The following is a 25744-nucleotide window of genomic DNA, read 5'->3' as shown; positions in this document are numbered from 1 at the left end:
ATAATGAGATGACAATCTAATATGATAAATACTATTGTAACAACAGACAATAGGCATATAACTCAATTATATAATAGAAGAACATATCACAAGAAGGTCCTGGGTTCTTTTGGGGGATGTAGTATTTCTGTGGTCTTGAGTCTATATTTACAAGCCCATCTAGGTAGATAATACAATGTTCACCTACCTACTAAATACAATGATCACAATCAAACTTTTATTAAATAATAAACAACATTATCTGAGATTGACAGTATAACTCATCACCTGCTCCCCCACCACAATTTTTAAGTCCATTCCTGGACAGCAAAAAATAAATTAAATTTTGAAAAGAAATTAAAGTACTATTTAACACTAGAGTCTCCTATAACACTTTTGCTACATGGAATCATTGCTATGGTCAATGAAACACCCACCATGAGTATAAACATTAAGAAACCTAAGAACTCTTTTTGATCAGTGAGTGATTAAGCTTTCTGATTGCAACACTGGAAACCCACATTCTAACATTCCTTCCCCTACTTTCTAGCATGAGGACTGTTTTTTCACCAGCAAATCTCACTAGTATGTCTACACAATCCCCATACTTCCTCCATGTAATAGGCAACAAACTATAATTCGATGAACTAATAAAGGAAAAATGCTAGCCAAATACATTATGGCAAAATAAAAACACTAAATAACAGGTCAGAGTTGGAGGGTTTTTTTCTGTAAATAAAAAGGAGTCATTGAAAGGTCTGTTTGTTTGTTTGTTTGTTTGTCTTTAAGGATAAAGAATGATGTCCACATCAAATCCAGCAGAGATGTGTAGCATGGATGGGAGGGAGAAAAGTGGGGAGATAGTTTAGGAAGCTACTTGAGAGCAAGAGAAGAGACAAGACATTAGATAACAGACTTAGAGACTGGCTAGGAGGAGAGCATCAAGAGGAAAGTCAGAGACGCCTTTCGGTTCCAAACTTGTGTATTGGAGAAAACAAGGTACTGCTTATGTACAAATAACTCCAGCTGATTACTGTATTCTAAACTGTTGTCTCTTTGGCCCTTGCTCTGTCATTTTTGTCACTGTTGACGCTTAAAAACCTAATTTTGTTTTATTTTTTGCTTGCTTCAGGTTAACAGCTACTCTTCGACCACTGAGACGCCATTATCTGATTAGTGAATAACTGGTAGCTGAGTGAATGTGTGACTGTGGCCCATATACTCACTGAATTTTACAGCTGGAAGGACACTTAAAATCATTTACTCTAGCCTTCACTTTACAGATGAGAACAATGAAGCATGGAGAGGTTATCTGATTGCACCATAGGAGTTTAAAAGTCCACACTGTGGGGCCACCACAGTTTATCTTGTACAGAATCAGGGGCAAGTTCAAAAATGTGATATTCATTTAAAAATGAGACAATTTCTACAAAAACATTTAAAACCTCCTTGGAAAAACTCGGCTATCATGCCTTTGATATTTTCCTTGTTATGAACATGGACATATTATTCACCTGAAGGCAAATGTTATGTAAAAATTTTTTAAGCTGGATTAGTTATTAGAGTTCATCTAGGCAAGGTGGATATCTCAGCATTAACATGCCAACACAGTCTCTGTATCTCAAGTTACGAATACTGCGTTTGTTCTCTCAGTAGTAGAGATGAATAAATTTCCACTATTTGCCAGACACTCTGTGAGGGACTAAGAGCACAGAAAACCCAACTGTGGACCAGTTTGGCCGAAATAATCAAATTGTGTAGAAGTGATGTAATTGGCCCGGAACATGCAAATGGTAAAAACTGGGACCAGAAGAACCCATGTCTGACTAATGCCAGAATGTCTTACTGCCTGCAGATAAGAGTTGCTAAGGGAGGATTCGAGATCAGAGAGAAGCCTGGAAGGGGAGGGTCGGGTCACAGAGAGGCCAGGCCCAAGATGCAGAGGGAGGTCAGGCAGAGGGGCCAGGTCCAGAAGAAGAGAAGGTGGCAAAGGACCGGCCTAGCACCCCAAAGCAGTTATATTGAGTAAGGGACAGGGTAGGATACTGAGTAGGTTCCAACCTGAGAGCCTCTCTTTTCTCTTGTGAAGTAGGCTGTGACGTCATGGAAAGAGTGAGAAGCAATATGATGAGGTAAAGACTGACAAGGGTTTGTGGAGGAAAAAAAATTAAGGAAAAAGGTTGCTGATGTGGAGCATGTGAAATAACTACCAGTTATCACTAAGGGTTCGACTGAGGTTGAAGACTAAACTTTACTGTAGTGCAGCCAGGATGGAGACTCATGCCTATAATTCCAGCATTTTAGGAGGCCAAGGTGGGCAGATCACTTGAGTCCAGGAATTTCAGACCAGTCTGGGCAACATTGTGAGACCCCATCTCTACAAAAAATAATAAAAAAAAATTAGCCATGTGTAGTGGCTTGTACCTGTGGTCCCAGCTACCTAAGAGGCTGAGGTGGGAGGACTGCTTTAGCCCAGGAGGTTGAGGCTGCAGTGAACCATGACTGCGCCACTACACTCCAGCATGGGTGACAGAGCAAGACCCTGTCTCAAAAAAAAAAAAAAAAAAAAATTAAATAAAAAGGTTTACTATGGCGCAATCCAATTGTGCAATTTTTCTCCAGAACTGAATAGCTTTCCAGATATACAAACAGAGAAGATGGACAGTTGAACTGATGATCCAAGATTAGGATTTTTCTAGGCTTGTGGGATGAAAAGACAAGAGAATCAGAGAAGACTAGAGGACTAGAGGGATAGGTCATAGAGCTCAGGCTGACCAGAGAAGAAACCAATTGCCAAAGACTTCACTATAGTGCCTGCATATATTAAATACTTTAGTCCATTAAAACATTCAAAAGCAGGAGATATCATTACTCTTCTCTTTCAGGAGTAGAACTGTCCTTTGTCCCACAGGTCCCAAACTTCTCCTACCCCTGTGTTCCCTATTTCAATGGATGATATTACTATCCACCCAGCTGAAACTTGGGAATCATCCCTATACCTCTTTTTATATTACTATATATATCCCATTAGTCACCAAGACCTGTAGATTCTACTCCCTTAATACCCTTTTAATCAATCTCCTCTCCATCTCTGCAGACACTGAGTTCATCTGAGCTTTCAAAAGGCCTAACCCACATCCATGTAACCACATCGCAAACGGTCCATCTGCCCTTATCCTCCTGCCTTTGACCTACTCTCCTCAGTGCTGATGGAAAAGGGAATGGAATGAGCATGAAGAGCAAAGTCTTTGCAGACAGGTCTGGGTTGAAGTCCCAGCTCCTCCATCTTCTAGCTGAGACTTTTGCTGCAGCCTTAGTTTCCTCATCTTTAAAACAGAAATAATAACCACATCTGCCTCATTTGGTTCTTGGGAGGACTAACAGAGGTAATGCACGTAAAGAACCTGGTAAACCTCCAATAAATGTCAGCTGTTAGTCATTAGCACCTTCATTATCTTAATGACCTAAAAGGCAAGCCTGGTCCTATCATTCTCCTGCTTGAAATCCTTCCATGGCTCACCTCAGCTCTCAGGTCCTCCCCAGCTTCCGCTCACACTCCTGCCTACTTGTTCAAGCACCCTCTGCCAGCAAACCTTTCCTTTCATGCCTCCTTCTTCTCCTAGCGGACCCTCCATGATCCTTTGAGGCTCAGCTAAGTGTCCTATGTTAGGGTTCCCACAGCACATCTGTGCATGCCTCTCAGTAGCACCTATAATACCGTATTAGCATCTTCTTGTCTCTCTGTCACTGAGCCCTCAAGGGGCAGTGGCATAGAGCTTGTGCTCAATAAATGTTTGCTAAATCAGCGAATGGAGGTAAGAAGCAGGAAGGGCTGTCTGAGTTTGGTATGAGACTCATTCAGTATAAGAGAGCATTTAAGGGAGGGGTAGGGACAAGCTTGGAGAGGCAGGCAGAGGGCAAGGCACTTCCAGGCAATGCTATGAAGTATGGATTTTATTCCAAAAAGGTGGGGCTGGGGTGCCTTCATTTTCCTCTAAATCACTCACACAAAGTCAAGAGGGGAAAAAAGAAAGAAAATCAAAGTAAGGGATGAAAAAGAAGAGAGACAAAAATAAGAAAGCTTTGTTAAATTGAAACCTTCATCCAAATGAAGAATTTTTTCCCCCAAAGCCTGGCTTCAAAGACAAACCACAAAATGACCAGTAAAAATATACTTCAAAAGACACGACTGAATACACATTGCGGTGGCAAGAATCCAATATATAAATACAATCAATTTGTTTCCTCATTAGAAGCTTTCGTGAAGAAAATGATTTAATACAAATGCTAAAGTTACTGACATAGATTAATTGAAAAATAACAACAGAATCCTAATTAAAGATATAACATTATTTCACTCATTCACACTACACCAAAATGTGAATCAATAAATAACAGAATTTAGAAAGCCAGCTTCTACTGGTAACCACTCTAAGAACTACAATGAATTACTGACATTTTCATAAAATGCCTATCCTTATGTGTACACTTTCTTCTATTTAAGAACTGAGATGTATACAGAAATCCAGAAATCATTTTAAAATTATTTCACACTTTTCCTAAATTCATACCATCTTACTTAATCCAGATTATTGCTTTTGCCCTCAAGTTGACTTTTTTCCCTAATTGTAAAGATTCTATACTAAAGTATCTTTTTTTTTTTTTTTTTTTTTTTTTTGAGACAGAGTCTTACTCTGTTGCCCAGGCTGGAGTGCAGTGGCATAATCTCAGTTCACTGCAACCTCTGCCTCCCGGGTTCAAGCAATTCTCCTGCCTCGGCCTCCTGAGTAGCTGGGATTACAGGTGCCCACCACCATGCACAGCTAATTCTTTTGTATTTTTAGTAGAGATGGAGTTTCACCGTATTGGCCAGGCTGGTCTCGAACACCTGACCTCGTGATCCGCCCGCCTTGGCCTCCCAAAGTGCTGGGATTACAGGCATGAGCCACCACGCCCGGCCTAAAGTATCATTCTTACCCATTTATTACTTTGTCATAATTAAACCCTTACATAAAGTACCCAATTATCCAAGCCATAAAAAAATGGAATGGACTTTGATCTAAAAGCTAATGACTACGTGACCAGCTCTGTGGCTATATCAGTACAGGTCAGGGGTCCTCAGAGTTTCTATTACAATCAACCAGTCAATCCCAGGCTTTACCTGGCTCATCTTGGGACCAGGGCTTTCAGTTCTGTCCCACTTTGAGGGATTCTCCAGCATCAGAAACATCTTGAGATGTTGCCAGTTCACAAGGAAGCACAGAGCAGCATATGAACATATCCCCATCTCCTCACCCCAGGAGCTAATCAGGCTGAAATGTTGTCAGCTACTGACAGGTCTTAAGCCCTGCTGGAAAGATTTTCCCTTCATTGTTAAAATTCAGTTGAGAACCAAAATAGTCACTTACCTCAAAAACAAAAAACAAAAAACAGGGTATTCTGATAAAGATTTGTACACACTTTCCTGATCTTAAGAATCCCTTGGACCTTTTATTGAAGCACAAATTCTCAGGGTCCACCCCAGACCTAGTGAATTAGCATCTCCAGGGTAGGGGCCTAGAAATCTATATATTTTAACAAAATCCCCAGGTTTTTGTTAAAAAACCTGATGATGGGGCAATTTTGGAAAATACGTTAAAGGAAACAGATATTTACCAGTGGTTGCCCATTAAGGAAATTCTAGACAGGCAGCTCTCAATTCAAGTATTGACTGTATTCTAAAAGTTCATTTCCAGTTGTTTGGGCCTTGGAATACATTTTCTTAATGAAACAAAGTGGAAAGTTGCCTGGGCCAGCTTTGAAAATCTATTAAATCTTGTTAACAGATCTGAAAATTTGTGAATACAGTCTTTAATTTTCAGACCAATCATATTTCGAAAGTTGAAGCATATATCCATAGAATGTATTTTCCCATTGACATAACATTCTGAAAAGTGGTTAGGGCACCAAATTGTATGCATTCCTTATTTACAGTGCTTTGTATACAAATTATACCCAATGATACTGAAAAATAAAATCAAATATGGCAAAGGAGATTTGTCTTCCTTCTCTGGGTACAGGGAACATAGGCAACCTTTGACATTCTTATGCTCTTTCTTTGCAACCATTTTCTGCCTTCCAGTGGCCTCAGCCCTTGTGCCAAAGACCCAAATGTTATCCACTACTAAAGCATCCCTCCTCAGCTTACCTATCAGTGCCTCATGCTTTACTCTTCCAAACTACCTATCTGTCCTCCTCAAACCCGATCAAAACTCTTATTTCCAGGAGTTGGTTCCATTTTGTCTTTTCAGCCATACCTCCCATTACTCTCTTTTACCTAATCAACAGAATCACCCTTTGGTTCCCAAAAATGCCTAAACTTTATCACCTCTGTGTCTTAGCACATGGTATTTCTGCATGCAATGTATCTTACCAAAAACCTATCCCATTCACCCCATGGCCAAGTCATGATGCCAACTCATCCATGAAGGCCTCTCAAGCCCACCAGAAGGGATTTCCTTCTCTGGGCTTTTACAGTACTATGTATGTGCAGTGTTTTGTATACCTCAATAAAACTCGAAAATAAAATAAAATATGGCCTCTTCTAAAACCTTGCCACAATATATCTTGAATTACAGTTATTTGTGCAGGATTTTTTATCTTTCCCATGAGGTTATAAATTTCTTGGGAATATTTGTTGGCTATCCACTATGTGACATGTTTGTGTTAGGCACTTTTATGTACATAACAACAACCCTACAAGGTAAGTGTATTGTATAATGATTTGGTTTATTCTGCTCAAAAATAAGTTACAGAAGGACTGGGACCTATGTTGTGTTCACCACAAAAATGCTTTGCACATAGTATATGTTCAATAAACATTTTTAGAAACTATGAGTGAATGAATGAAGTTGCATTATTCGCTTTCTATGACAAGGTTGAGCCTCAATAAGAGTGCTTTCCCAATAGTCATACTAGCTGGGTTCAAATTCCAATTCTAGAACCTAATAGCTATGTAACCTTGAGCAAGTTGATTACCTTTCTGAACCTCAGTTTTCTCATCTGCTATATAGGGATTATAACAGTATCAACCTCACACACCTGTTGTAAGGAAAGCTCTTGACACTGAGCCTGGCACATGGTATGTGTGTGATGAATGTTAGCTGTGACTATTATTCTTAAAAAAAAAAAAACCACACGGGGGGAGGGGAAGGGATAGCATTAGGAGATATACCTAACGTAAATGACGAGTTAATGTGTGCAGCACACCAACATGGCACATGTAGACATATATAACAAACCTGCACGTTGTGCACGTGTACCCTAGAACTTAAAGTATAATTTAAAAAAACCCACATAAATGGGAACCACTCAGACTGTGTCCTCTCCTCCTTACTCTCCCAGAGGAAGAGAAGAATGATTGTCAATGGCAAATGGCAGGTGCAGCGAAGCAACACCAAGAGCCAGCTTCATGCTCCGGAGAGAACACTACATCTCCTCCTCATGGTTTCTGGTGCTCCACATGTCCAGAGAAACTTCTCTAGCAACTAACTATAGAAATGATCCCTGAAAGTATAGTCTTTATGACTGTTATTCTTAAGCTGCAGAGATAACGAACCTCTAAAGTCCTCATTCTGTCTGAGAAAAGGCATCCTCTGTTACTTCTATAACCCTCAGTATACCTAGCACTGTGCATTGCCTGTAATAGTGGTTCAAAAAACCACTTCACTGAATGTCCTCAGTGAAGCCATCTTAACCAAAAGTTGGAAGGAAACCATTGAACAGGTCTAGTACACATGACTGAACAACCAAAAGTATCTTCACCCTCCAGGTGAATTTGTATTTTAAAAAAGGACGTTGAACCCAAATGAATCTCTAAGGGGTGAAACTGCAGGCATGTAATAAATTGAAAACAAACCTTCAAACCTTCTAGAGCAGATTATCTGGGGGTAGTGGGCTCCATGCTGGTCTATGGAGGAGCTAAGATGAGTCTAGCCGCTCACTGGCCCAAGAACTGCTTGAAAAACAAGAATATGTCTTATCTGACACTGTCTTGATCACCTGGCATAGTGCCTGACATAAACAAATAGCCAATACATATTTGTTAAGTAAATTATCTGCTTCCGGTCTATAATCCTCACCAGGCTTTTAGTTGATTCCATTTCTCTTTATTACCAACATAAAAATCAATCATGGTGACTGATGTTTTGAGAAGGAGGAAGTGAATGGTTTACTCAAGCACCCTCACTTTGGAAAAGTAGTCTGACAAATACAAATGTTTTACTAAATAGTCACACAGAGTGTAGATAATCCTCTTCTAATGAAGGATTCATCCTGTGTCAGTTCAGTGCAGCTCAAAGGGATAACATCTGAAAAATGGAAGTTGTTCCCAGTCAGTGATACCTCATCTAATGAAGGCCTTGAGAGTCAACTTCCTTAATTAAAAAAAAAATTTTAGAAAAATAATCACAAAATAAAACTCAAAGTACTGCTATATTTCACAAGGCTCAAAAATAATTTCATTTTCATGTGTATGTATTTAAGCACAGAGTAAAACACTTCGGAAGAGAGCTGTTTATTTGCACAGAAGTGACCCAAGGCCAGGCTGCACAATTAAAGCCTAATTTTCTCTTCCCACATCTCTCCCTGTCATTCCCACCTCCTTTCCCACCTGGAAACTGAATATCCTTCAACTCTTAAATCTCTGCCCTTTTTTTTTTTTTTTTTTTTTTTGAGATGGAGTCTCCCTCTGTTGAAGAGAGCTGTTTATTTGCACAGAAGTGACCCAAGGCCAGGCTGCACAATTAAAGCCTAATTTTCTCTTCCCACATCTCTCCCTGTCATTCCCACCTCCTTTCCCACCTGGAAACTGAATATCCTTCAACTCTTAAATCTCTGCCCTTTTTTTTTTTTTTTTTTTTTTTTGAGATGGAGTCTCGCTCTGTTGCCCAGGCTGGAGTGCAGTGGAGCAATCTAGGCTCACTGCAACCTCTGCCTCCCAGGTTCAAATGATTCTCCTGCCTCAGCCTCCCGAGTAGCTAGGATTACAGGCGCCCGCCATCATGCCCGGCTAATTTTTTTGTATTTTTTTTTTAGCAGAGATGGGGTTTCACTATGTTGGCCAGGCTGGTCTCAAACTCCTGACCTCAAGTGCTCTACCTGCCTCAGCCTCTCAAAGTGCTGCGATTACAGGTGTGAGCCACCACGCCAGCGAATAAATTACCCTTTTTAAAAAGTTTGCTCTTTCAACATGGAATGGAGGAGCAGAATAAACTGGAACAAGGAGAGACTGGAGGCAGAGAACCAGAAAGGAGAATTCTGCAGTGCTTGAGTACAACTTTATGAAGACTAAAGTTTAGCTAGTGACGAAGGGAAGAGAAAGAGGAGGACATTTAGAACGAAGAATCAACAGGCCTTGTTGATGGTTTGGGGAGTGAAGGGGGAGCAATCAGGAATGACTCCCAGGATTTTGCCTTGGGAGCCCAGGCCTAGAGAAAGCAGAGGTAGACTTCAGAGGTGAGCAGCATGTAAGATAATGAGTTCAGTTCCGGACATTCAAGCAGTTAGGATTCTTCTAGCCACAAATAACAGAAAACCTGACTGACAAGGGCCTAAACAAGTGGAAGTTAATTTTTCCCACAAAACAAAAGGTCTGAAGACAGGCGATTCTAGAGTTGTGCAGGGCCCAACGATGACATGAAGGAGCCAGGCTCTTCCCATATTTCTGCTCTAACACCTTAGAGCAGAGTAACGTCCTACTGCATTTCAGTGTATTACTATCTCCCAACTATAAGACTATCCTGTGAGAATCTTTCAGAAGTCTTCTTACATTTATTTGGCCATAACAATATTTTATGTAAACTCTAGACCAAGCACTGGCAAAGCAGAATGGCTTATAGATCATGATTCTGTTGTCAAGGAAGAAGGGATGGTGGCTGCTGAGTAGGCATCCAGCAGGGTATGCCCAGCTTTGTGAAGTTTGAGGTACACCCAGAAGGAGGTATGCAATATGCTGTCTGGTGCCTTGGAGGGAGAACTGCAGCTGAGCTGTAGAATTGGGAGTCTCCCATGCACAGGGGAAGCTGTGGAGCTATGGACATGCCTGTAACTGCCTCCTAAGAAGAACGTGGTGAGGAAAGAGAAAACCCTGAGGAACAAGAGCAAAGAGGGCAGGGTAGAAAAATGAGCTCAAGGGCCTAAAAAAGAGCATAAACACAAGGAAGAAGAAAACCAGGAGAATTCATGAGAATCAATGGAGAGTTTTTTACATTTATGAGAAAAAGGATGTGATTAGCAGTGTCAAATGCTACAGAAAGACCAAATAAGACAAAGACTTAACAGTAGCACCTGGCTGTGGCAATTGGAGACCTGGGTACATTGGAGAAAGTTGCTCAATAGGAGCAGAAGCTGGATTAAAGGGGACTGAATAGTGACTGGGAAGTGACTAGAGACCAGGAAGCCAGAAATAGCTAGTCTAGGCTTCTACTTCAAGAAGTTTGCCTGCACAAAATAAAAAAAAATAGATGCAAAGACAGTAGCTAAAGAGGGAATCACTGTGTAGGACACAATGATTTTATTAATATTAGGAGAAATTTGAGTATATTTATATAATTATTGGAGAGACATAATGAAGAAGGAAAAGCTGAATTTAAGAAAGAGGAAGTCTCTACATCAAGAATGGAGTGAAGATAACAACTATGAGCCAATGCTTCAGTCCTCAAATACTGTGGGGGGGGACTCTGAACTCAAAAGATGAAAAAAGGACAGGGTACTGTAAAGCCACAAAGACAAACTTTAAAAGGGGAGAGGTGTGAAGCAAGATTGAATAGTGAAAGTCCAGAAGTAGCAGCAGGGAGCTTGAAGAATGCCAACAGCACTTTGGGAAAACGAGCAGATTCTATTTAAGAGGGCCGCAAGCAAAGAGGGTCCTGTGGGAGAACCATCCTTTAGGATGCAGAAAAGAGGTGGAGGATATTGTGGGGTTTGGTTATAACAGGACGTAGATTCTAGGGAACACAGGGGAGTTAGAAAAGAGGTCTTCAAGAAAGAGGAGAAATGGTAGAGACAAGGAAGTGCAAAGCTGAATAGGGATGCTGCCGGCCAAATGTAGAGGGCTGTTGATAGGTCTCAAAGATGGCTGGAATGCCTGGCATCCATGCTGTGATAGAACTCCAATACATGGTCAGTAGCCCTGTAACCTTTTGTCACAGTTCCAATTAGAATATTAGAGATATGTTATTAGAGGAGACACGTGAAGAGATGGATGCCTTGGTTCTGTCTCTCCTAACACTCAGTAAAAAGAAAGCATCCTTATTTCTAGGAAAGAATATGTAGGGTTGGCTACTAAATAGTAAGTTTCCTAATAAAGAGGGTCTTTTGTTGTTCTCAGGTCTAGTCTAGGACCTAAAAATACATTTATAACAGTTTTTCATCATGCATTTTACTCACATCATTGAACTCATGCAACATGCCAGCACCATGCTAGACCTTTTTTTTTTTTTTTGGTGACTGTAAGACCATTCATGCCTTTAAGGAGCTTATGATCTCCAGAAATATGTATTCTAAGTTCTGAGAAACTGAATTTAAAATGAATCTGATGTGTGAAAACCGTGCTTCTCAAATGTTAATGTGCATACTGTACAAATAAACTTAGGATCCTATTAAAATGAGATTATGATTAAGTAGGTCTCATTCAATGGAGCCTGAGAGTCTGCATTGCTAACAAGTTTCCAGGTTGCTGTTCCATGTTGATACTTGGAGTATCAAGGATCTAAAGACTAGCGAAAGCAATTTATTGTCTGATCTTCTCTTGTCTCCCCTATAAAGTCGTGATAATCTTTCTTCCTTTCCTTGCTAACCCTTCTATCCAGTGTCCATTTTTCTAATTAAAACAAGTTAGGGGATGGGGGCAGGAGCAGGGAAGGGAAGCTAGAAAACCTCATGAGGGGCTTTTTCTTCTAAGCAACTATTAGCTACATACACTGCTTTCATGAACATGTCAAACATCTATCTCATGTGATTAAATACTTCTGTGGAACCACTAATATTTCAAACAGGGCACCTAAATATTCAGTAGAAGAACAAGAGACTGAGAACAGCAATTAATTCTAGTTATGCCATATGGCAGCATAGAACACTGGCTGGAACCTGAAAACTCAATTTCACAAGAGTCTTACTTATTCTGAATTTTAACCATTTTAGGATCAGCAAACATATGCCTACCAACCTGCTCCATTTATGCAAAATTCTGAAGCATAATCACACTGCACACTCAAAAATGATTGGTTTTTCCCAAATGGACTTAACATTTTTCTCCTACAAGATTCGCAAAATAAAGTAGCTGCTGAGAGCCCCAGTTTAATCTCCCTGTTAAATATAATCTTCACACAATTCTTTTAAAGAATAGTATCACTTGCTTCCTTACCATTTTCATCATCAGCTCACAATATTGCATGAGTATAATTTTTTGTGGTCTTGGATTTCTCAGCTCTGTGTTGGTTCATGAACCCTCCTATCCCTGTGCACTCTCTTCCCTCCACCGTGCCTGTAACTGCTGAGACATCCATGCCACTATCTCTTCTCTCCATCTCACCTCTCCAGAATGGAAATATTATCACTTTCAACATATACTTCATCTCCAGTCCTCTTAGAACTAAGATACCTTCATGTCTCCTGTACATTTAATAATTTCAAGATAAGGACAGAAAAATCAGTTCTTGCTTTGTGAACTTTTGTCTCTGGTGCTTGAGAGACTGTCCTAATATCCCCTGAACATGTTTTAGTGATAACATTTACTGCACTAGGGCCAAAATGATTTTCTGCCACTTTCAATTCTAGTTCAATAAAAGAATAAGAGCTTTGTTTCTAACCTCTGTCATTTTTAATACCATAAAATGATTTTTAAATTATAAAATTGAGTTCCATTTCCTGCTGGACTACCAATCTCATATTAGCTTTCCTTTTATCAAATTTATGAGAAAAGTCAGAAATTACCTTTCCTTTTTTTAAAAAAAATCAAAATTTCAGGATATCCCAGGTAGAATGTTTGAATTGAATTTTAGCTCCTAACAATTGCTGGTTTAGAAGTTTTAAAGAAGTACAAAAGTTAGCTACTTCCTGTTACTTATGTCAGAAATAACAAACTGGAGGATTATCCCCTAGTTCAGTATTACCCAAAAATAATAAGATTATTCCTAGAAAATTATCATCCTTAAAAACCATATCCCATATGGAGGCAGTCTACGATTTTCTGAAACCAGAGTGAATAAAATCCATGGTTCCTGAAATGCAAAGTCAAACCAATGAAGTATTTTTTATAACATTATATTATGGGGCTGGGCTTGGTGGCTCACATCTGTAATCCCAGCACTTTGGGATGCCGAGGCAGGCGGATCATGAGGTCAGGAGTTTGAGACCAGCCTGGCCAACATGGTGAAACCCTGTCTGTACTAAAGATACAAAAATTAGCCGGGCATGGTGGCATGTGCCTGCAATCCCAGCTACTCACGAGGCTGAGGCAGGAGAATCACTTGAACCCGGGAGGCAGAGGTTGCAGTAAGCCGAGATCACGCCACTGCACTCCAGCCTGGGTGACAGAGTGAGACTCTGTCTCAGGAAACAAACAAACAAACAAACAACAATAAAAAACCTTTATATTATGAAAATTTTCAACTTTGCACAAAAGTTGAAAGAACACACATGTACACCCACAATCTAGTGGATATATGCTGTGATTCACATTTTATTTGCTTTGTCATATATCCTTCCATCCATATTATTTTTTATACATTCCAAAACAAACTGCTCAAATTAGAACACTCCATCCCCAAACAATTCAGCATGCATATAATTAACTAGACTTCAATATTTGTTTACAGTTTTTTAAAACCAATAATCTTTGAAAGATGCCACTTCATTTTTTTGATGGCTTGGCTAGATAAAATTCTAAATTCTAAATCCTAATATTTAAACAAATTCTGTTACTTTGAGTAATTTCTCATATACCAGTTCTCTCATCAACAAAAGAACAAAGGCACTTGGTAAACGTGATAGAAGGTCTAAATTACCAAATTGTTTGGGCCTTGTGGTTATGGTAGAATTTACAAATGAGAGTCACTCACTAATATAACTTGGAGAAATAGCTAATTGGAGATTATGTGGCCATAAAGTTTTCTGTAAATTATAATGAGAACCTCAACAAGGCTCACAAACTCAAGAGGGAGCTTTGAGTTTCAGCATTTAATTATAACATATCTTTTATAAACCACACTGTGATAAAAACTACCAGAAGCTGGACGATTTAAGAATGGCTCACTACAAGTGGGGATTTTGTAACAACAAGGCACCAGCATCAAATTGGAATTTTCTTGGCTTTGCCATGCTCTAGTACTACTGGTTTGTAAACTCTATTAATTGTCTGACTACAGTAAGAGCTGCCACAGGGATAGCACCTCTTTTATGAGCTGTTTGTTCCCCTACACTATTTTTTTTTTCTTTCCTAAGATGGGCCCTGGAAGGGACACCCTTCGAAGCCCAAAGAATCAAAGCTACTGCAAAGCACTGCTGAGAGTTTTGAAAGAAATATGAAGAAACTACATCACGCCTGGGGCGATAGGCTGAGATCTTCCCAAACAGGTCAGCAGTTGGTCTCTAAAATATTCCTGTTGCCAAGGAGGCAATGACATCTTGTGTAAATCAAAAACTAAAACCCTAAGATATCTCATTTCCATTTTAAATGCTTGGGGGTTAAATATGGATGTCTAGCACTCGAGAAGTTCCTGTGGGATTGATTTTTTTCCCATCTTCTCTGAGCCCTTTGCTGAGTGTGATAAGCAGAACTGCATTTCATTATCAACCCTGCTAGCACTGTACTTCAGGGAGACTAGAGGAGGCTACACACTAGGAGAGAAGATCCAGAATCCAAAGAAGAAATGATTCACATGGTGTGATTATAAAAACCCACTTTATGCTCAACTAATTTTCAACAGAATCATGAAATAAAATCCCAAGAAATGAAATTTCCTGCATCACATTCCAAATTTTTAAAAAAGTCATGGGGGTACCATAAAAGAAATCAAATAGAAGTTTTAAGGTTTGGTTGGTAATGTGTGCATTTTTGGAACATTTATTTAAAAAAATAATTCCAAACAACATTTTGGGTAAGCAACCTAAAAAGAAAACATAAGATTATCATTAGGGGAATCTTCAAGTGACTCAGTGTTACAGAAGTAACATCAGAACAAAGGGCTTGGCTCCTGACAGTTGGCCCAGTGCTCTTGCATTTCCCTCCCCTCTGTTCCAGTTTCCCTGTAACACAGAAGGTGGATACAGGCTGGGTCTATATCAGAAACAAGAGAAAACATGCAAATTAGAGAAAACCATCATCAGTAAGGTCCCAAGCCACAGGTTCCTGGAATCCACAAACAGATAAATACAGAGAGGCCTTTTTCATTGGCTTTTCTTAAACAGAGAAAATAGCATAGCTCTGGGACAAAAGGCTAGCTCCAGATCAAATGAGACTTAAAATCAAAGCCAAAGCAAATGGTGATAAAAATGAAGGCAGTAATTTCATACAGATGATCTTTTCACACAATGTATGAATTAAGTCCATCTACAGACAGCGAGGCTTCACGTATTAAAAAAAAAAGACAGGATTTTCTGAAACCAAGACAAATCCATATTGAGTAGCTAATAGGAATGTGCCCAAGTGATAACGATGGCTAAAATTCTATCAGGAGTAAAGCAAATTTCAGTGACCTAACTATACAGTTAAAGAGTACGGCTCAGCTTATTATTCTAATGGGTTAGTCAGACTGTAAGGGTGCAAGTTCAGTTACCTGCCTGTGTTCTAGCTCACAATCCCAAACTCCTTTTCACTCTTGATTGAGGAGCTCAGTACTGGGAAGAATTACACATGATCTAGTTTTGCAAGTGATCTAAAAACTCTCTTAAAAATACATTGTCCTAGGTGCAGTGGCTCACGCCTGTAATCCCAGCACTTTGGGAGGCCAAGGTGGGCGGACTGCTTGAGGCCAGGAGTTCAAGATCAGCCTGGCCAACATGGTGAAACCCCGTCTTCACTAAAAATACAAAAATTAGCCAGGTATGGTGGTGCACGCCTGTAGTCCCAGCTACTCGGGTGGCTGAGGCACAAGAATTGCTTGAATTTGCGGAGGTTGCAGTGAGCCAAGATCATGCCACTGCACTCCAGTCTGGGTGACAGAATGAGCCTCTGTCTCAAAAAGACAAAAAACTAACTAACAAACAACAACAACAACAAAAAACATTTTTCTGAACTTCAATCTAAAATCTTAAAGATATAAAATGAAAATATCAAAGGTATGGTTTATTCTGAACCACCAAGGACTATGGTCATTATTACATTAAAAAATGTTATTTAAGAAAAATTGTTCTACTTCCAGATAGCCTCACATATGAAAGAATAAACAAAATAATCATTATGATAAAATTATAAGGAGAGTTATACATTTCAAAGCTATTTTGAAAGGCCAGAGACTTGCCATAAAAAACACATAAGATGATCTTCCTTACCAGGTCTTAAAAGTTAAGCCAAGAGATCAACAGTAAGTAATATTCTATCATTCTCACCTGTAGGGCATTCCAGATTAAAAGAGCAATAAATACAACCTCTCATTCCTAGAGAAGTAGATTCACAAAACTCTTTAACTCAGTTGTGAAATCTCAACATTCATCCACTGAATAACAGAGAACTAAGCAAAAATTTGGCTGATATAACTGATGAGTTGAGAAATAATGTTGAAGTTGTTGTGGGTTTGTTTTTTCTTCCTTTAAGGATGGGAGGGAGGGATAAGACTGAAAAAGGAAGAAATGAGTTATTAACCTTCCAGATGTGGTCAAATTATTGCTATGACTTTAGAGCCTTTTCAGAGCTATTTAAACTTATATGGATCATTCAACTACCTCCTCCTTTTTTTTTTTTTTTTTCTGCATTGGCACTGAAGCTCCAGTACAAGTAGCAAAATTAAAAAACAGAAAAAGATGTTATGAGTAAATCTTGAAACTTGTGAATAACATAAATGTACTAATAGCACATTATACATTAGTTCTTTTGATAAGCATACTTTATTTGAATGTGTTTTGTTTTGGGGATTTTTAAGCTCAATAATTAACATTTAAGAAAAGTAAAACTCTCTATATAATTAATGGTAATTATATTTACAGTATACTACTTCAAAACTCTTGCTCCCAAGAGTTTTATCAGACTAACTCCTTGTCTTTCTTCCTATAATACAAAAATATCAGAATTATACATTCTTAAGCTAAATCTTGTTTTAAAGCTAAATCCACGTTAAGCTGAAAAGAAAACGTGAAATTCCCAAAGAAAGTCAGAATTATTTTTATGAGATTTTACTAGTATATCATGTTTCACACAGAGCTATAGGTTAGCCACCCACAAATGAGACACGTTCAAGATATTCTTTCAGCCTGTAGTTTAAATGTCCTGAGTTTTGTGCCATAACCCTGTTCCACAAAATGTATTTCTTTATTTATTTCCATCTCAATGTGATATAAATCTACTGGTCTCTTTTTGGAACTCCTTCAGCATTACTAAGTTTCACAGAAGGAAACAATACTCCAGGTTTGCTTCCATTGGCTCTGTCCTTCACTTCCAACAGGGAGCATAAATGACTAGTCATCCAAGAAGGGCCATTGAGAGAGAAATTAAGCCATATCTCAATAATAAAAATATTCTATTTTTGGCTGGGTGTGGTAGCTCACTCCTGTAATCCTAGCACTTTGGGAGGCCAAGGTGAGTGGATCACCTGAGGTCAGGAGAGACCAGACTGGCCAACATGGTAAAACCCCATCTCTACCAAAAATACAAAAAACTTTAGCCAGGTGTGGTGGCTCATGCCTGTAATCCCAGCTACTTGGGAGGCTGAGGCACAAGAATCGCCAGAACCTGGGAGGTGGAGGTTGCAATGAACCAAGATCGCACCACTGCACTCTAGCCTGGGCAACAGAGACTCGGTCTCAAAAAAAAAAAAAATATATATATATATATATATTTTTTTTTTCTTTACCCCTCCCCCACTCTCAACGTGTTCTTGCAGTCAGATGGCCTCCACTGAATCAAACATTTAAAAAATGCTCTACTGTTTCTCCCAATGCATTAGAATGCCATCAAGTGTCTGAGCACAGATCACAACTGCTTCATTCCAGGTGTCTCACATCTGGTGCTAATCCTGCAGTGACCATCGTAATAAAGCAGGAAGTGCCTTTGCCTGGCTTTCATACTAGCCATTCTCCAAAGGGCTCAATGAAAACTTAGACTTGGAACGTGAAAGCTGTTTAGTTTTTAAGAAAAGCAATGAAAATCACAGCTTAGGACAACAAATACCACAACAGGGCTTCATTTCCTTGGAATCACAGAAATTGCTATCCGTTTTTATTTTGTGTTACATGGAAAATATTAGCCTTCATTGGTAACACTTTCAAACAAAAAGAAAAGAGTATGTAAATATAGATAGGATTTTATTTTTTGTTTCTAAGTCTAAAAAAAGATAGCTATTTTTTGTTTCTAAGTCTAAACACAGAATAGCTAAAGTGATTTGTACTGAAAAACATGAGCACTTGGAGAACACCCAGGATTCTTGACACAATTGTCTTTTCCTGTGGTCATTCACTCTAGACAACAAAAAATAGCAAAAAGCACATTGTAATAGCTGTGATGGAGTCAGATGCTTCCATTTACAGCAAGTCCACAACCATGGCAAATACCAGTGAATGCCAAGCCAGCCATAAAAATAAGAGCTAAGCCCCTAAAGTTTACCAAGAATCACAGGCAGTGCTACTTTTATTTCTCTCCACCCTTTTGTTTCTAGAGCAATACACGTTGAGGAAAGAATTAAAGGAAGCAAGGAAACAACAAAGAGACTAGGAAGTTGTAAAATATATATATATGTGTGTGTAAATATATAATTTACATTTATCTAGTAGTGGCTTTTCCAGGTTATCTTGCTAGAGATTCATCTACCTTCCAAATAAGGCTTGAAGTGCTAAATTATAGTTTTAGATAGGTTACCACCCCCCCAAATTTACCAAACTCCTAAAATATTATTGTTTTAATCTGACTAAAAATAGGCGAGGCACAGAGACTCAGGCCTGTAATCTCAGCATTTTGGGAAGCCAAGACAGGAGAACTGCTTGAGTCCAAGAGTTCCAGACCAGCCTAGGCAACATAGTGACACCCTGTCTCTACAAAAAGTAAAAAATTAGCCAGGCATGGTGATGTGCAGCTACTCAGGAGGCTGAGGTCGGGGGATCGCTTGAGCCCAGGAGGTCGAGGCTGCAGCAAGCTGTGATTGTGCCACTGCACTCCAGCCTGGGCCACAGAGTGAGACTCTGTCTAAAAAAGCAAAAAACAAACAAACAAAAAAATGACTAAAAAGAAAACCTTTTAAATGATCTTCATTAATTTTAATTATTTTTGTGTTACTGTATGGTTCATGTATTTGCCATATGTTTATTTTTTACTCTTTTTTTTTTTGAGACAGAGTCTCACTTGGTCGCCCAGGCTGAAGTGCAATGTAATGATCATGGCCCACTGCAGCCTCAACCTGCTAGGCTCAAGTGATCCTCCTACCTCAGCCTCCCAAATGGCTGGGACCACAGGCATATACCACCACACCTGGCTAACTTTTTATTTTTTGTAGAGAGAGAGTTTTGTTATGTTGCCCAGGCTGGTCTCAAACTCCTGGCCTCAAGCGATCTTCTGGCCTCAGCCTCCCAAAGTGCTGGGATTATAGGAGTAAGCCACTGCGTTTAGCCTGCCATACATGTTTAACTCTCAAGTTTGATGACTTCTAAATTTCTTTTTATGCCAAGCTTTTTGGGGGACATATAACTGCCACACAACATAAGTAAATGTGGCAGCTATAAATGGCACAATAGAGGTGATATGGCTGAAGAAGAGGATTCAGGAAAACAAGGGTTACATTAACAGAATGATGATTGAATGGGTGGATGTAAGGCAATTTCAAACAGCTTGCCAAAGGAAAGCCTCGTTTTTCCATTTTCTTGTACAGTATCTAATTTCTGGCTCCTCATTTCCTCAGTGATCTGATAATTATGAAATTCTAAATAAAGTGTCATCTTTCTTGCAACAAGTCAATGAACAGAAAGCTCCCATCAACAATGCAGATATTTCCTAAAGTTCCCGCTGATGATTTCCTGAATGTCTACCCCACAAACCACACAGAAAGTTCTTTGAGAACAAGAATTTGAGAACAAGAAACTGACTCTATCCCATGACAAATTCAGCTTGCGTGTGTGTTCATGCATGTGTGCATGTGTGTATGTATTTTAAAAGAGGATTAAGAAGTATAATAATATGCAGCTGACAGTAATGAGTTACCGTAATTTGCCTTTTATTACCAACTTAAGATTGAAATTTAGTCCTTTCTCAATGCTGTGGTACAAATACAGGAAAGAATTCCTCCTCATTGTGTATTTGTACCCACAGCTGCAGTAAAAGTGTTTTTGCATTCCTTATCAGAGATTTATACCAACTGAATCACCAAATACACCATTATCTTTAGGGTATTCCTCTCCCAATTTAAAATAATTCCACCTTTATTCCGCATGCCACCCTTAGAGTAATCATAAAATACAAAGGCAAACTTGTGAAATTAAAAAAAATCTATAGGTTACTAAGTCTCCAGGTATGTAACTAAGCCTAAACTTATCTATTAATAAAATAACATTATGGAGAACTTTGTTTTAAACACTCTTTCAACCTACCAAAAATTATAGATATTCCCACTTTTGCAAAAAACTCCCATCTTTTGCATTCTGTTTGTTTCAATTATTCAGGGCAACCCAGGCTGATAATTACACAGTCCCCAGTTGCTGAGTAAAAGTGATGCTTAATTAGCCAGCAGGAAAGATTGACTAAGATCCAGCAGGGCATCTCATGAGGTTCTCTCACATTCCTGAATGGAATAGATTCTGGCTGTGCCCTCCCGAAGGATAAAATTCTCTGCTTCTATGGAGTTTCAATGAGGTTTTTAGAGCAGATACTAAGAACTGTCAGCCACGCAAATTAAATCCCAACCACAACCCTGCAGATGCTCTTCCTTTTCTAAGAATATTCAGTTTAAACATTCTGAATCACATTGCCACCAGGTTTGAAAAGGCTAAAGGAACACTCACTTATCCCTTGCTCTCATTCAGTTACCCATTTCAAGCAATAGGTGGTCAGAAAATATATTATAAAGGAAAATTTTTATTTTTTCCCCAAGCAAGTGTTTGCATCTCTCAGATGCTCACATTCTAAAATGCACAAATTACATCAGGGCCTCTTATTTTTAAAAAATGACATAATATTTCAACCCAGTCCAGAAATAAAACATCCCAATATAGTCAAAGAATCAACTTGATAAGTCTCATTTAAGTTTTCTATGAGGTAAGGAGATGTGGAAGTAAAATCAGTACCAAAAATCATAATGAACATTATCTCATACTGCCTAACACTTTCTCGTTAATAATTTGGACAAGCATAAATGTTTAGCTTTCACCATTTTTTTAGTTAAATGCAAAAGTGGTCAATAAAGGCTAACATAAAAATCCAAAGCTAAAAGCAGAATAATTACCTCAAGATACATACATAATTATCAAAACATTTTTATTTTGGTAAACTACACTAACTATGCTTGCCTGCCTCCAGTTCAATTCAGTAAATATTTATTAAGTTTCTGCCAAGTATAAAGAACTATGATAGGTATGTCTTACCTTGTGACTTTATTTTACTGATTATAAATTGTTTTAAAGCTTATGAAGAAGATTAATGGAACCAGTTTATACAAACCTGGCTTTGATTTGCTGAAAGCCCCGTAGAATATGGTCTCTGTGATCCCTTGCAACAGCACTGAGGTTCTCATTCCGCAAACCTTCTGCCAGAAACTCCTCAGCATCTAAAAGAAAATGAAAGTTGATAAAACAGAAAAGATGTACTAAGGGAGAAAGGAAAATCAGAAGGATTAAGAAATGGCACATGTATACATATGTAACTAACCTGCACAATGTGCACATGTACCCTAAAACTTAAAGTATGATAAAAAAAAAAAACTTTATAGTTGTGGCACAATGTGAATGTGCTTAATGCCACAGAACTGTATACTTTATAATAGTTAAGATGGTAAAATTTATATTTTGTATATGTTACCAGAATAAATAATAACTAAAATTTTATATATACCTGTAGGTAACATGTTCTAATAATCCAAGACCTTGCTATGAATTTAGAAAACTATGACATATATTAGCCATAGGAAATAACTGTTTTCTAAATAATTTTAAGTAAACATTTACATATTAATTATTACTGATGGCAGAGAATGGACTGTAAATTTCTTTCTTTTTTTTAGTGGGGGGACGGAGTCTCACTCTGTTGCCCAGGTTGGAGTGCAGTGGCGTCATCTTGGCTCACTGCAACCTTCACCTCCCAAGTTCAAGTGATTCTCCTGCTTCAGCCTCCTGAGTAGCTGGGACTACAGGCGCACGCCGCCAAGCCCGGCTAATTTTTCGTATTTTAGTAGAGATGGGTTTTCATCATGTTGCCCAGGCTGGTTTCGAACTCCTGAGCTCAGACAATCAGGCTGCCTCGGCCTCCCCAACTGCTGGGATTACAGGCGTGAGCCACCGCGCCCGGCCTGGACTGTCAATTTCATAAACATGTAATATTATAAATAAGTCACAGAAGGTCACAGGCCAATAGAAGCTAGAAAGAAATACCAATAAATAGAGCCGAAATAAAAAATAGAGCTGAACTGCAAAAATCAAGAACAAAAGGGCAGGCATTCAAAGAAATATTAATTAGCAGATGCATCATCAATGAAAATGACAATACAACCAAGTGAAGGAACCCACATGAGAAAGACAAATGTCTCCAAGAGAAGGGAACTGCAATTAATGTGAACATATATTATAAAATAGGGACATGATAGAAATACATAATATGAAACAAATCACGTCATGTTGAAGGAAGAAATTGCGGAGGGGGGGTGGTTCTACAAATTTTCAAAGACAAAATACATTGATAATGATTACAACTGCCAGAAACACTGGCTACACATTTTATTCTGCACAAAAGGTTTGTCATCCCCCAAAAGCGTATAAATAATATAGTTAAAATTTTCCACCTCCAAAAATTGTGCGTGTAATATGAAACTGTATCATATATATCAGGGGTCCCCAACCCCTGGGCCACACACAGGAACCTTATTTCCTCAGTGATCTGATAATTATGAAATTTTAAAGAAAGGGCCACATGGCAGGAGGTGAGCAGCAGGTGAGCAAGTGAAGCTTCATCTGTATTTACAGCTGGTCCCCATCACTTGCATTACCACCTGAGCTCCAGCTCCTGTCAGATCAGTGGCAGCATTAGATCCTTATAGGAGCACAAACCCTATTGTGAACTGTGTATGTGAGGGATCTAGGTTGTGTGCTCCTTATGAGAATTAATGCCTGACGATCTGTACTGACTCCTGTCACTCCCAGATGGGACCATCTAGTTGCAGAAAAACAAGCTCAAGCCTCCCACTGATTCTACATTATGGTGAGTTGTATAATTTTTTCATTATATATTACAATGTAATCATAATAGAAATAAAGTGCATAATAAATCTAATGCTCTTTAATCATCCCCAAACCATCCCCCCACCCCCGGTCCATGGAAAAATTGTCTTCCATGAAACCAGTCTTCAGTGCCAAAAAGGTTGGGGACCCCTGATACATACTATCAAAATATTGCTATGAATTTATATAGTTGGATAGGCACACCTAAAAATTTGTTTTATATTCACGTCATTTAACAATGCCAGGCTGGGCGTGGTGGCTCACGCAACCTCTGGATCCTGGGTTCAAGCAATTCTCTTGCCTCAGCCTCCTGAGTAGCTGGGACTACAGGCACGCACCACCACACCTGGCTAATTTTTGTATTTTTAGTAGAGACAGGGTTTCTCCTCATTAGCTAGGCTGGTCTCAAACTCCTGACCTCAGGTGATCCACCCGCCTGGGCCTCCCAAAGTGCTGGGATTACAGGTGTGAGCCACCACGCCCAGCCAATCAACTGTATTTCTATATAGTGGCAATGAACAAACAAAAAGGACATTAATAAAATTCCATTTAAGATAGCATGTAGGATGGGCATGGTGGTCCATGCTTGGGATTATTCTCAGCACTTGGGGAGGCCAAGGCGGGCAGATCATTTGAGCCCAGGAGTTGGTCAACGTGATGAAACCCCGCCTCTACAAAAAATACAAAAATTAGCCAGGCATGGTGGTGCACATCTGTGGTCCCAGCTGCTCGGGAGGCTAAGGTGGCCTCACTTGAGCCCAGGGAGGTTGAGGCTGTAGTGAGCTGAGATCACATCACTGTACTCCAGGCTGGGTGACAGAGCAAGACCTTATCTCAAAAATAAAAATTAAAAAAAAAAGAAAAGAAATAAAGCAGGTAAAAGAATTAAGAATTAAGCACTTACGAATAAATAGAACATATTCTATGTTCATAATCAGAAGACTTAATATCGTTAAAATGGCAATACTCCCCAAACTGATCTAAAGCTTTTATGTAACCCCTATCAAAATCCCAGCTGGCTTTTTTTGTAGAAATTGAAAAGCTAATCCTAAAATTAACTTGGAAATGTAAGGAATCCAGATAGCCAAAACAATTTTGAAAAAGAGAGACAATGGCCGGGTGTGTTGGCTCACACTCGTAATCCCAGCACTTTGGGAGGCTGAGGCGGGTGGATCACCTGAGGTCAGGAGTTCAAGACCAGACTGGTCAACACGGAGAAACCCTGTCTCTACTAAAAATACAAAAATTAGCTGAGTGTGGTGGCTAGTGCCTGTAATCCCAGCCACTTGGGAGGCTGAGGCAGAATAATTGTTTGAACCTGGGAGGCCGAGGTTGCAGTGAGCCGAGATCACGCCACTGCACTCCAACCCAGGCAACAGAGCAAGACTCTGTCTCAAAAAAGAAAAAAAAAGGAAAGAAAAAGAAAGACAAATTTGGAGGACTCACACTTTCTGACTTCAAAACTTACCACAAAACTACAGCAATTAGGAAAATATGGTACTGGCATAAGGACAGAGATAAAGTTCAAAGGAATAGAATTGGGAATCCAGAAATAAACCTTCACACTTATGGTCAATTTTTGCAAGAGGGTCAAGACAATTAAATGTTGAAAAACTTGTTTTGTCAACAAATGGTGCTGAGACAACTGAGTATACACATGCAAAAGAATGAAGTTGGATTCCTACCTCACACCATATAAAAAAATTAACTAAAAATGGATCAAAGACCTAAATATAAGAGCTAAAACTATGAAACTCTTAGAAAAAGACAGATGTAAATCTTTGTGTCCTTGGATTAGGTAATGGTTTCTTAGATATGACACCAAGAAAAAAAAAGCAACCAAATAAAAAAATAGACAAACAAGGCATCATCAAATTTAAAAGCTATTGTGCTTCAAAGAAGGCCAACAAGAAAGCAAAAGGATAACCCACAGAATGAGAGAAAAGCTTTTGCAAATCATATAGCTGATGAAAGACTTGTATGTAGAATATATTAAAACTCTTATATTTCAGTAATAATAAGACAAATAGCCCAACTGAAAAATGAGAAAAGGAACTGAATAGACATATCTCTAAAGAAGATACACAAATGACCAATAAGCACATTAAAAGATGTTCAATATCACTAGCCATCAGGGAAATGCAAATCAAAATCATGAAATACCACT

General features: G+C 39.0%; 1 protein-coding gene and 1 non-coding gene across 29 annotated transcripts in view; both read right to left on the bottom strand.

The window, feature by feature from the left end:
• Positions 1-25744, bottom strand: part of SKAP1 (src kinase associated phosphoprotein 1) — a 296523-nt gene that overhangs the window by 242464 nt on the left and 28315 nt on the right. For all 28 annotated transcript variants that reach the window (XR_010152796.1, XR_010152797.1, XR_010152795.1 and 25 more), the window contains exon 2: positions 21809-21914. Coding sequence is in view for 25 of the 28 variants with exons in the window: in XM_523821.8 (XP_523821.2) it covers positions 21809-21914 (106 nt within the window). In the remaining 3 variants the exon portion in view is untranslated. The remainder of the gene's footprint in view (positions 1-21808; positions 21915-25744) is intronic.
• Positions 7325-7540, bottom strand: LOC112206209 (small nucleolar RNA U3). Its single transcript, XR_002940400.1, has one exon. It is a non-coding gene; the product is annotated as a small nucleolar RNA U3 (small nucleolar RNA).

This window comes from Pan troglodytes, chromosome 19 (genome assembly GCF_028858775.2).
Source record: "Pan troglodytes isolate AG18354 chromosome 19, NHGRI_mPanTro3-v2.0_pri, whole genome shotgun sequence".
NCBI classification, from domain to species: Eukaryota; Metazoa; Chordata; class Mammalia; order Primates; family Hominidae; genus Pan; species Pan troglodytes.
The sequence above is the reverse complement of the archived record's forward strand: the minus strand, read 5'-3'. Positions and strand labels throughout refer to the sequence as shown.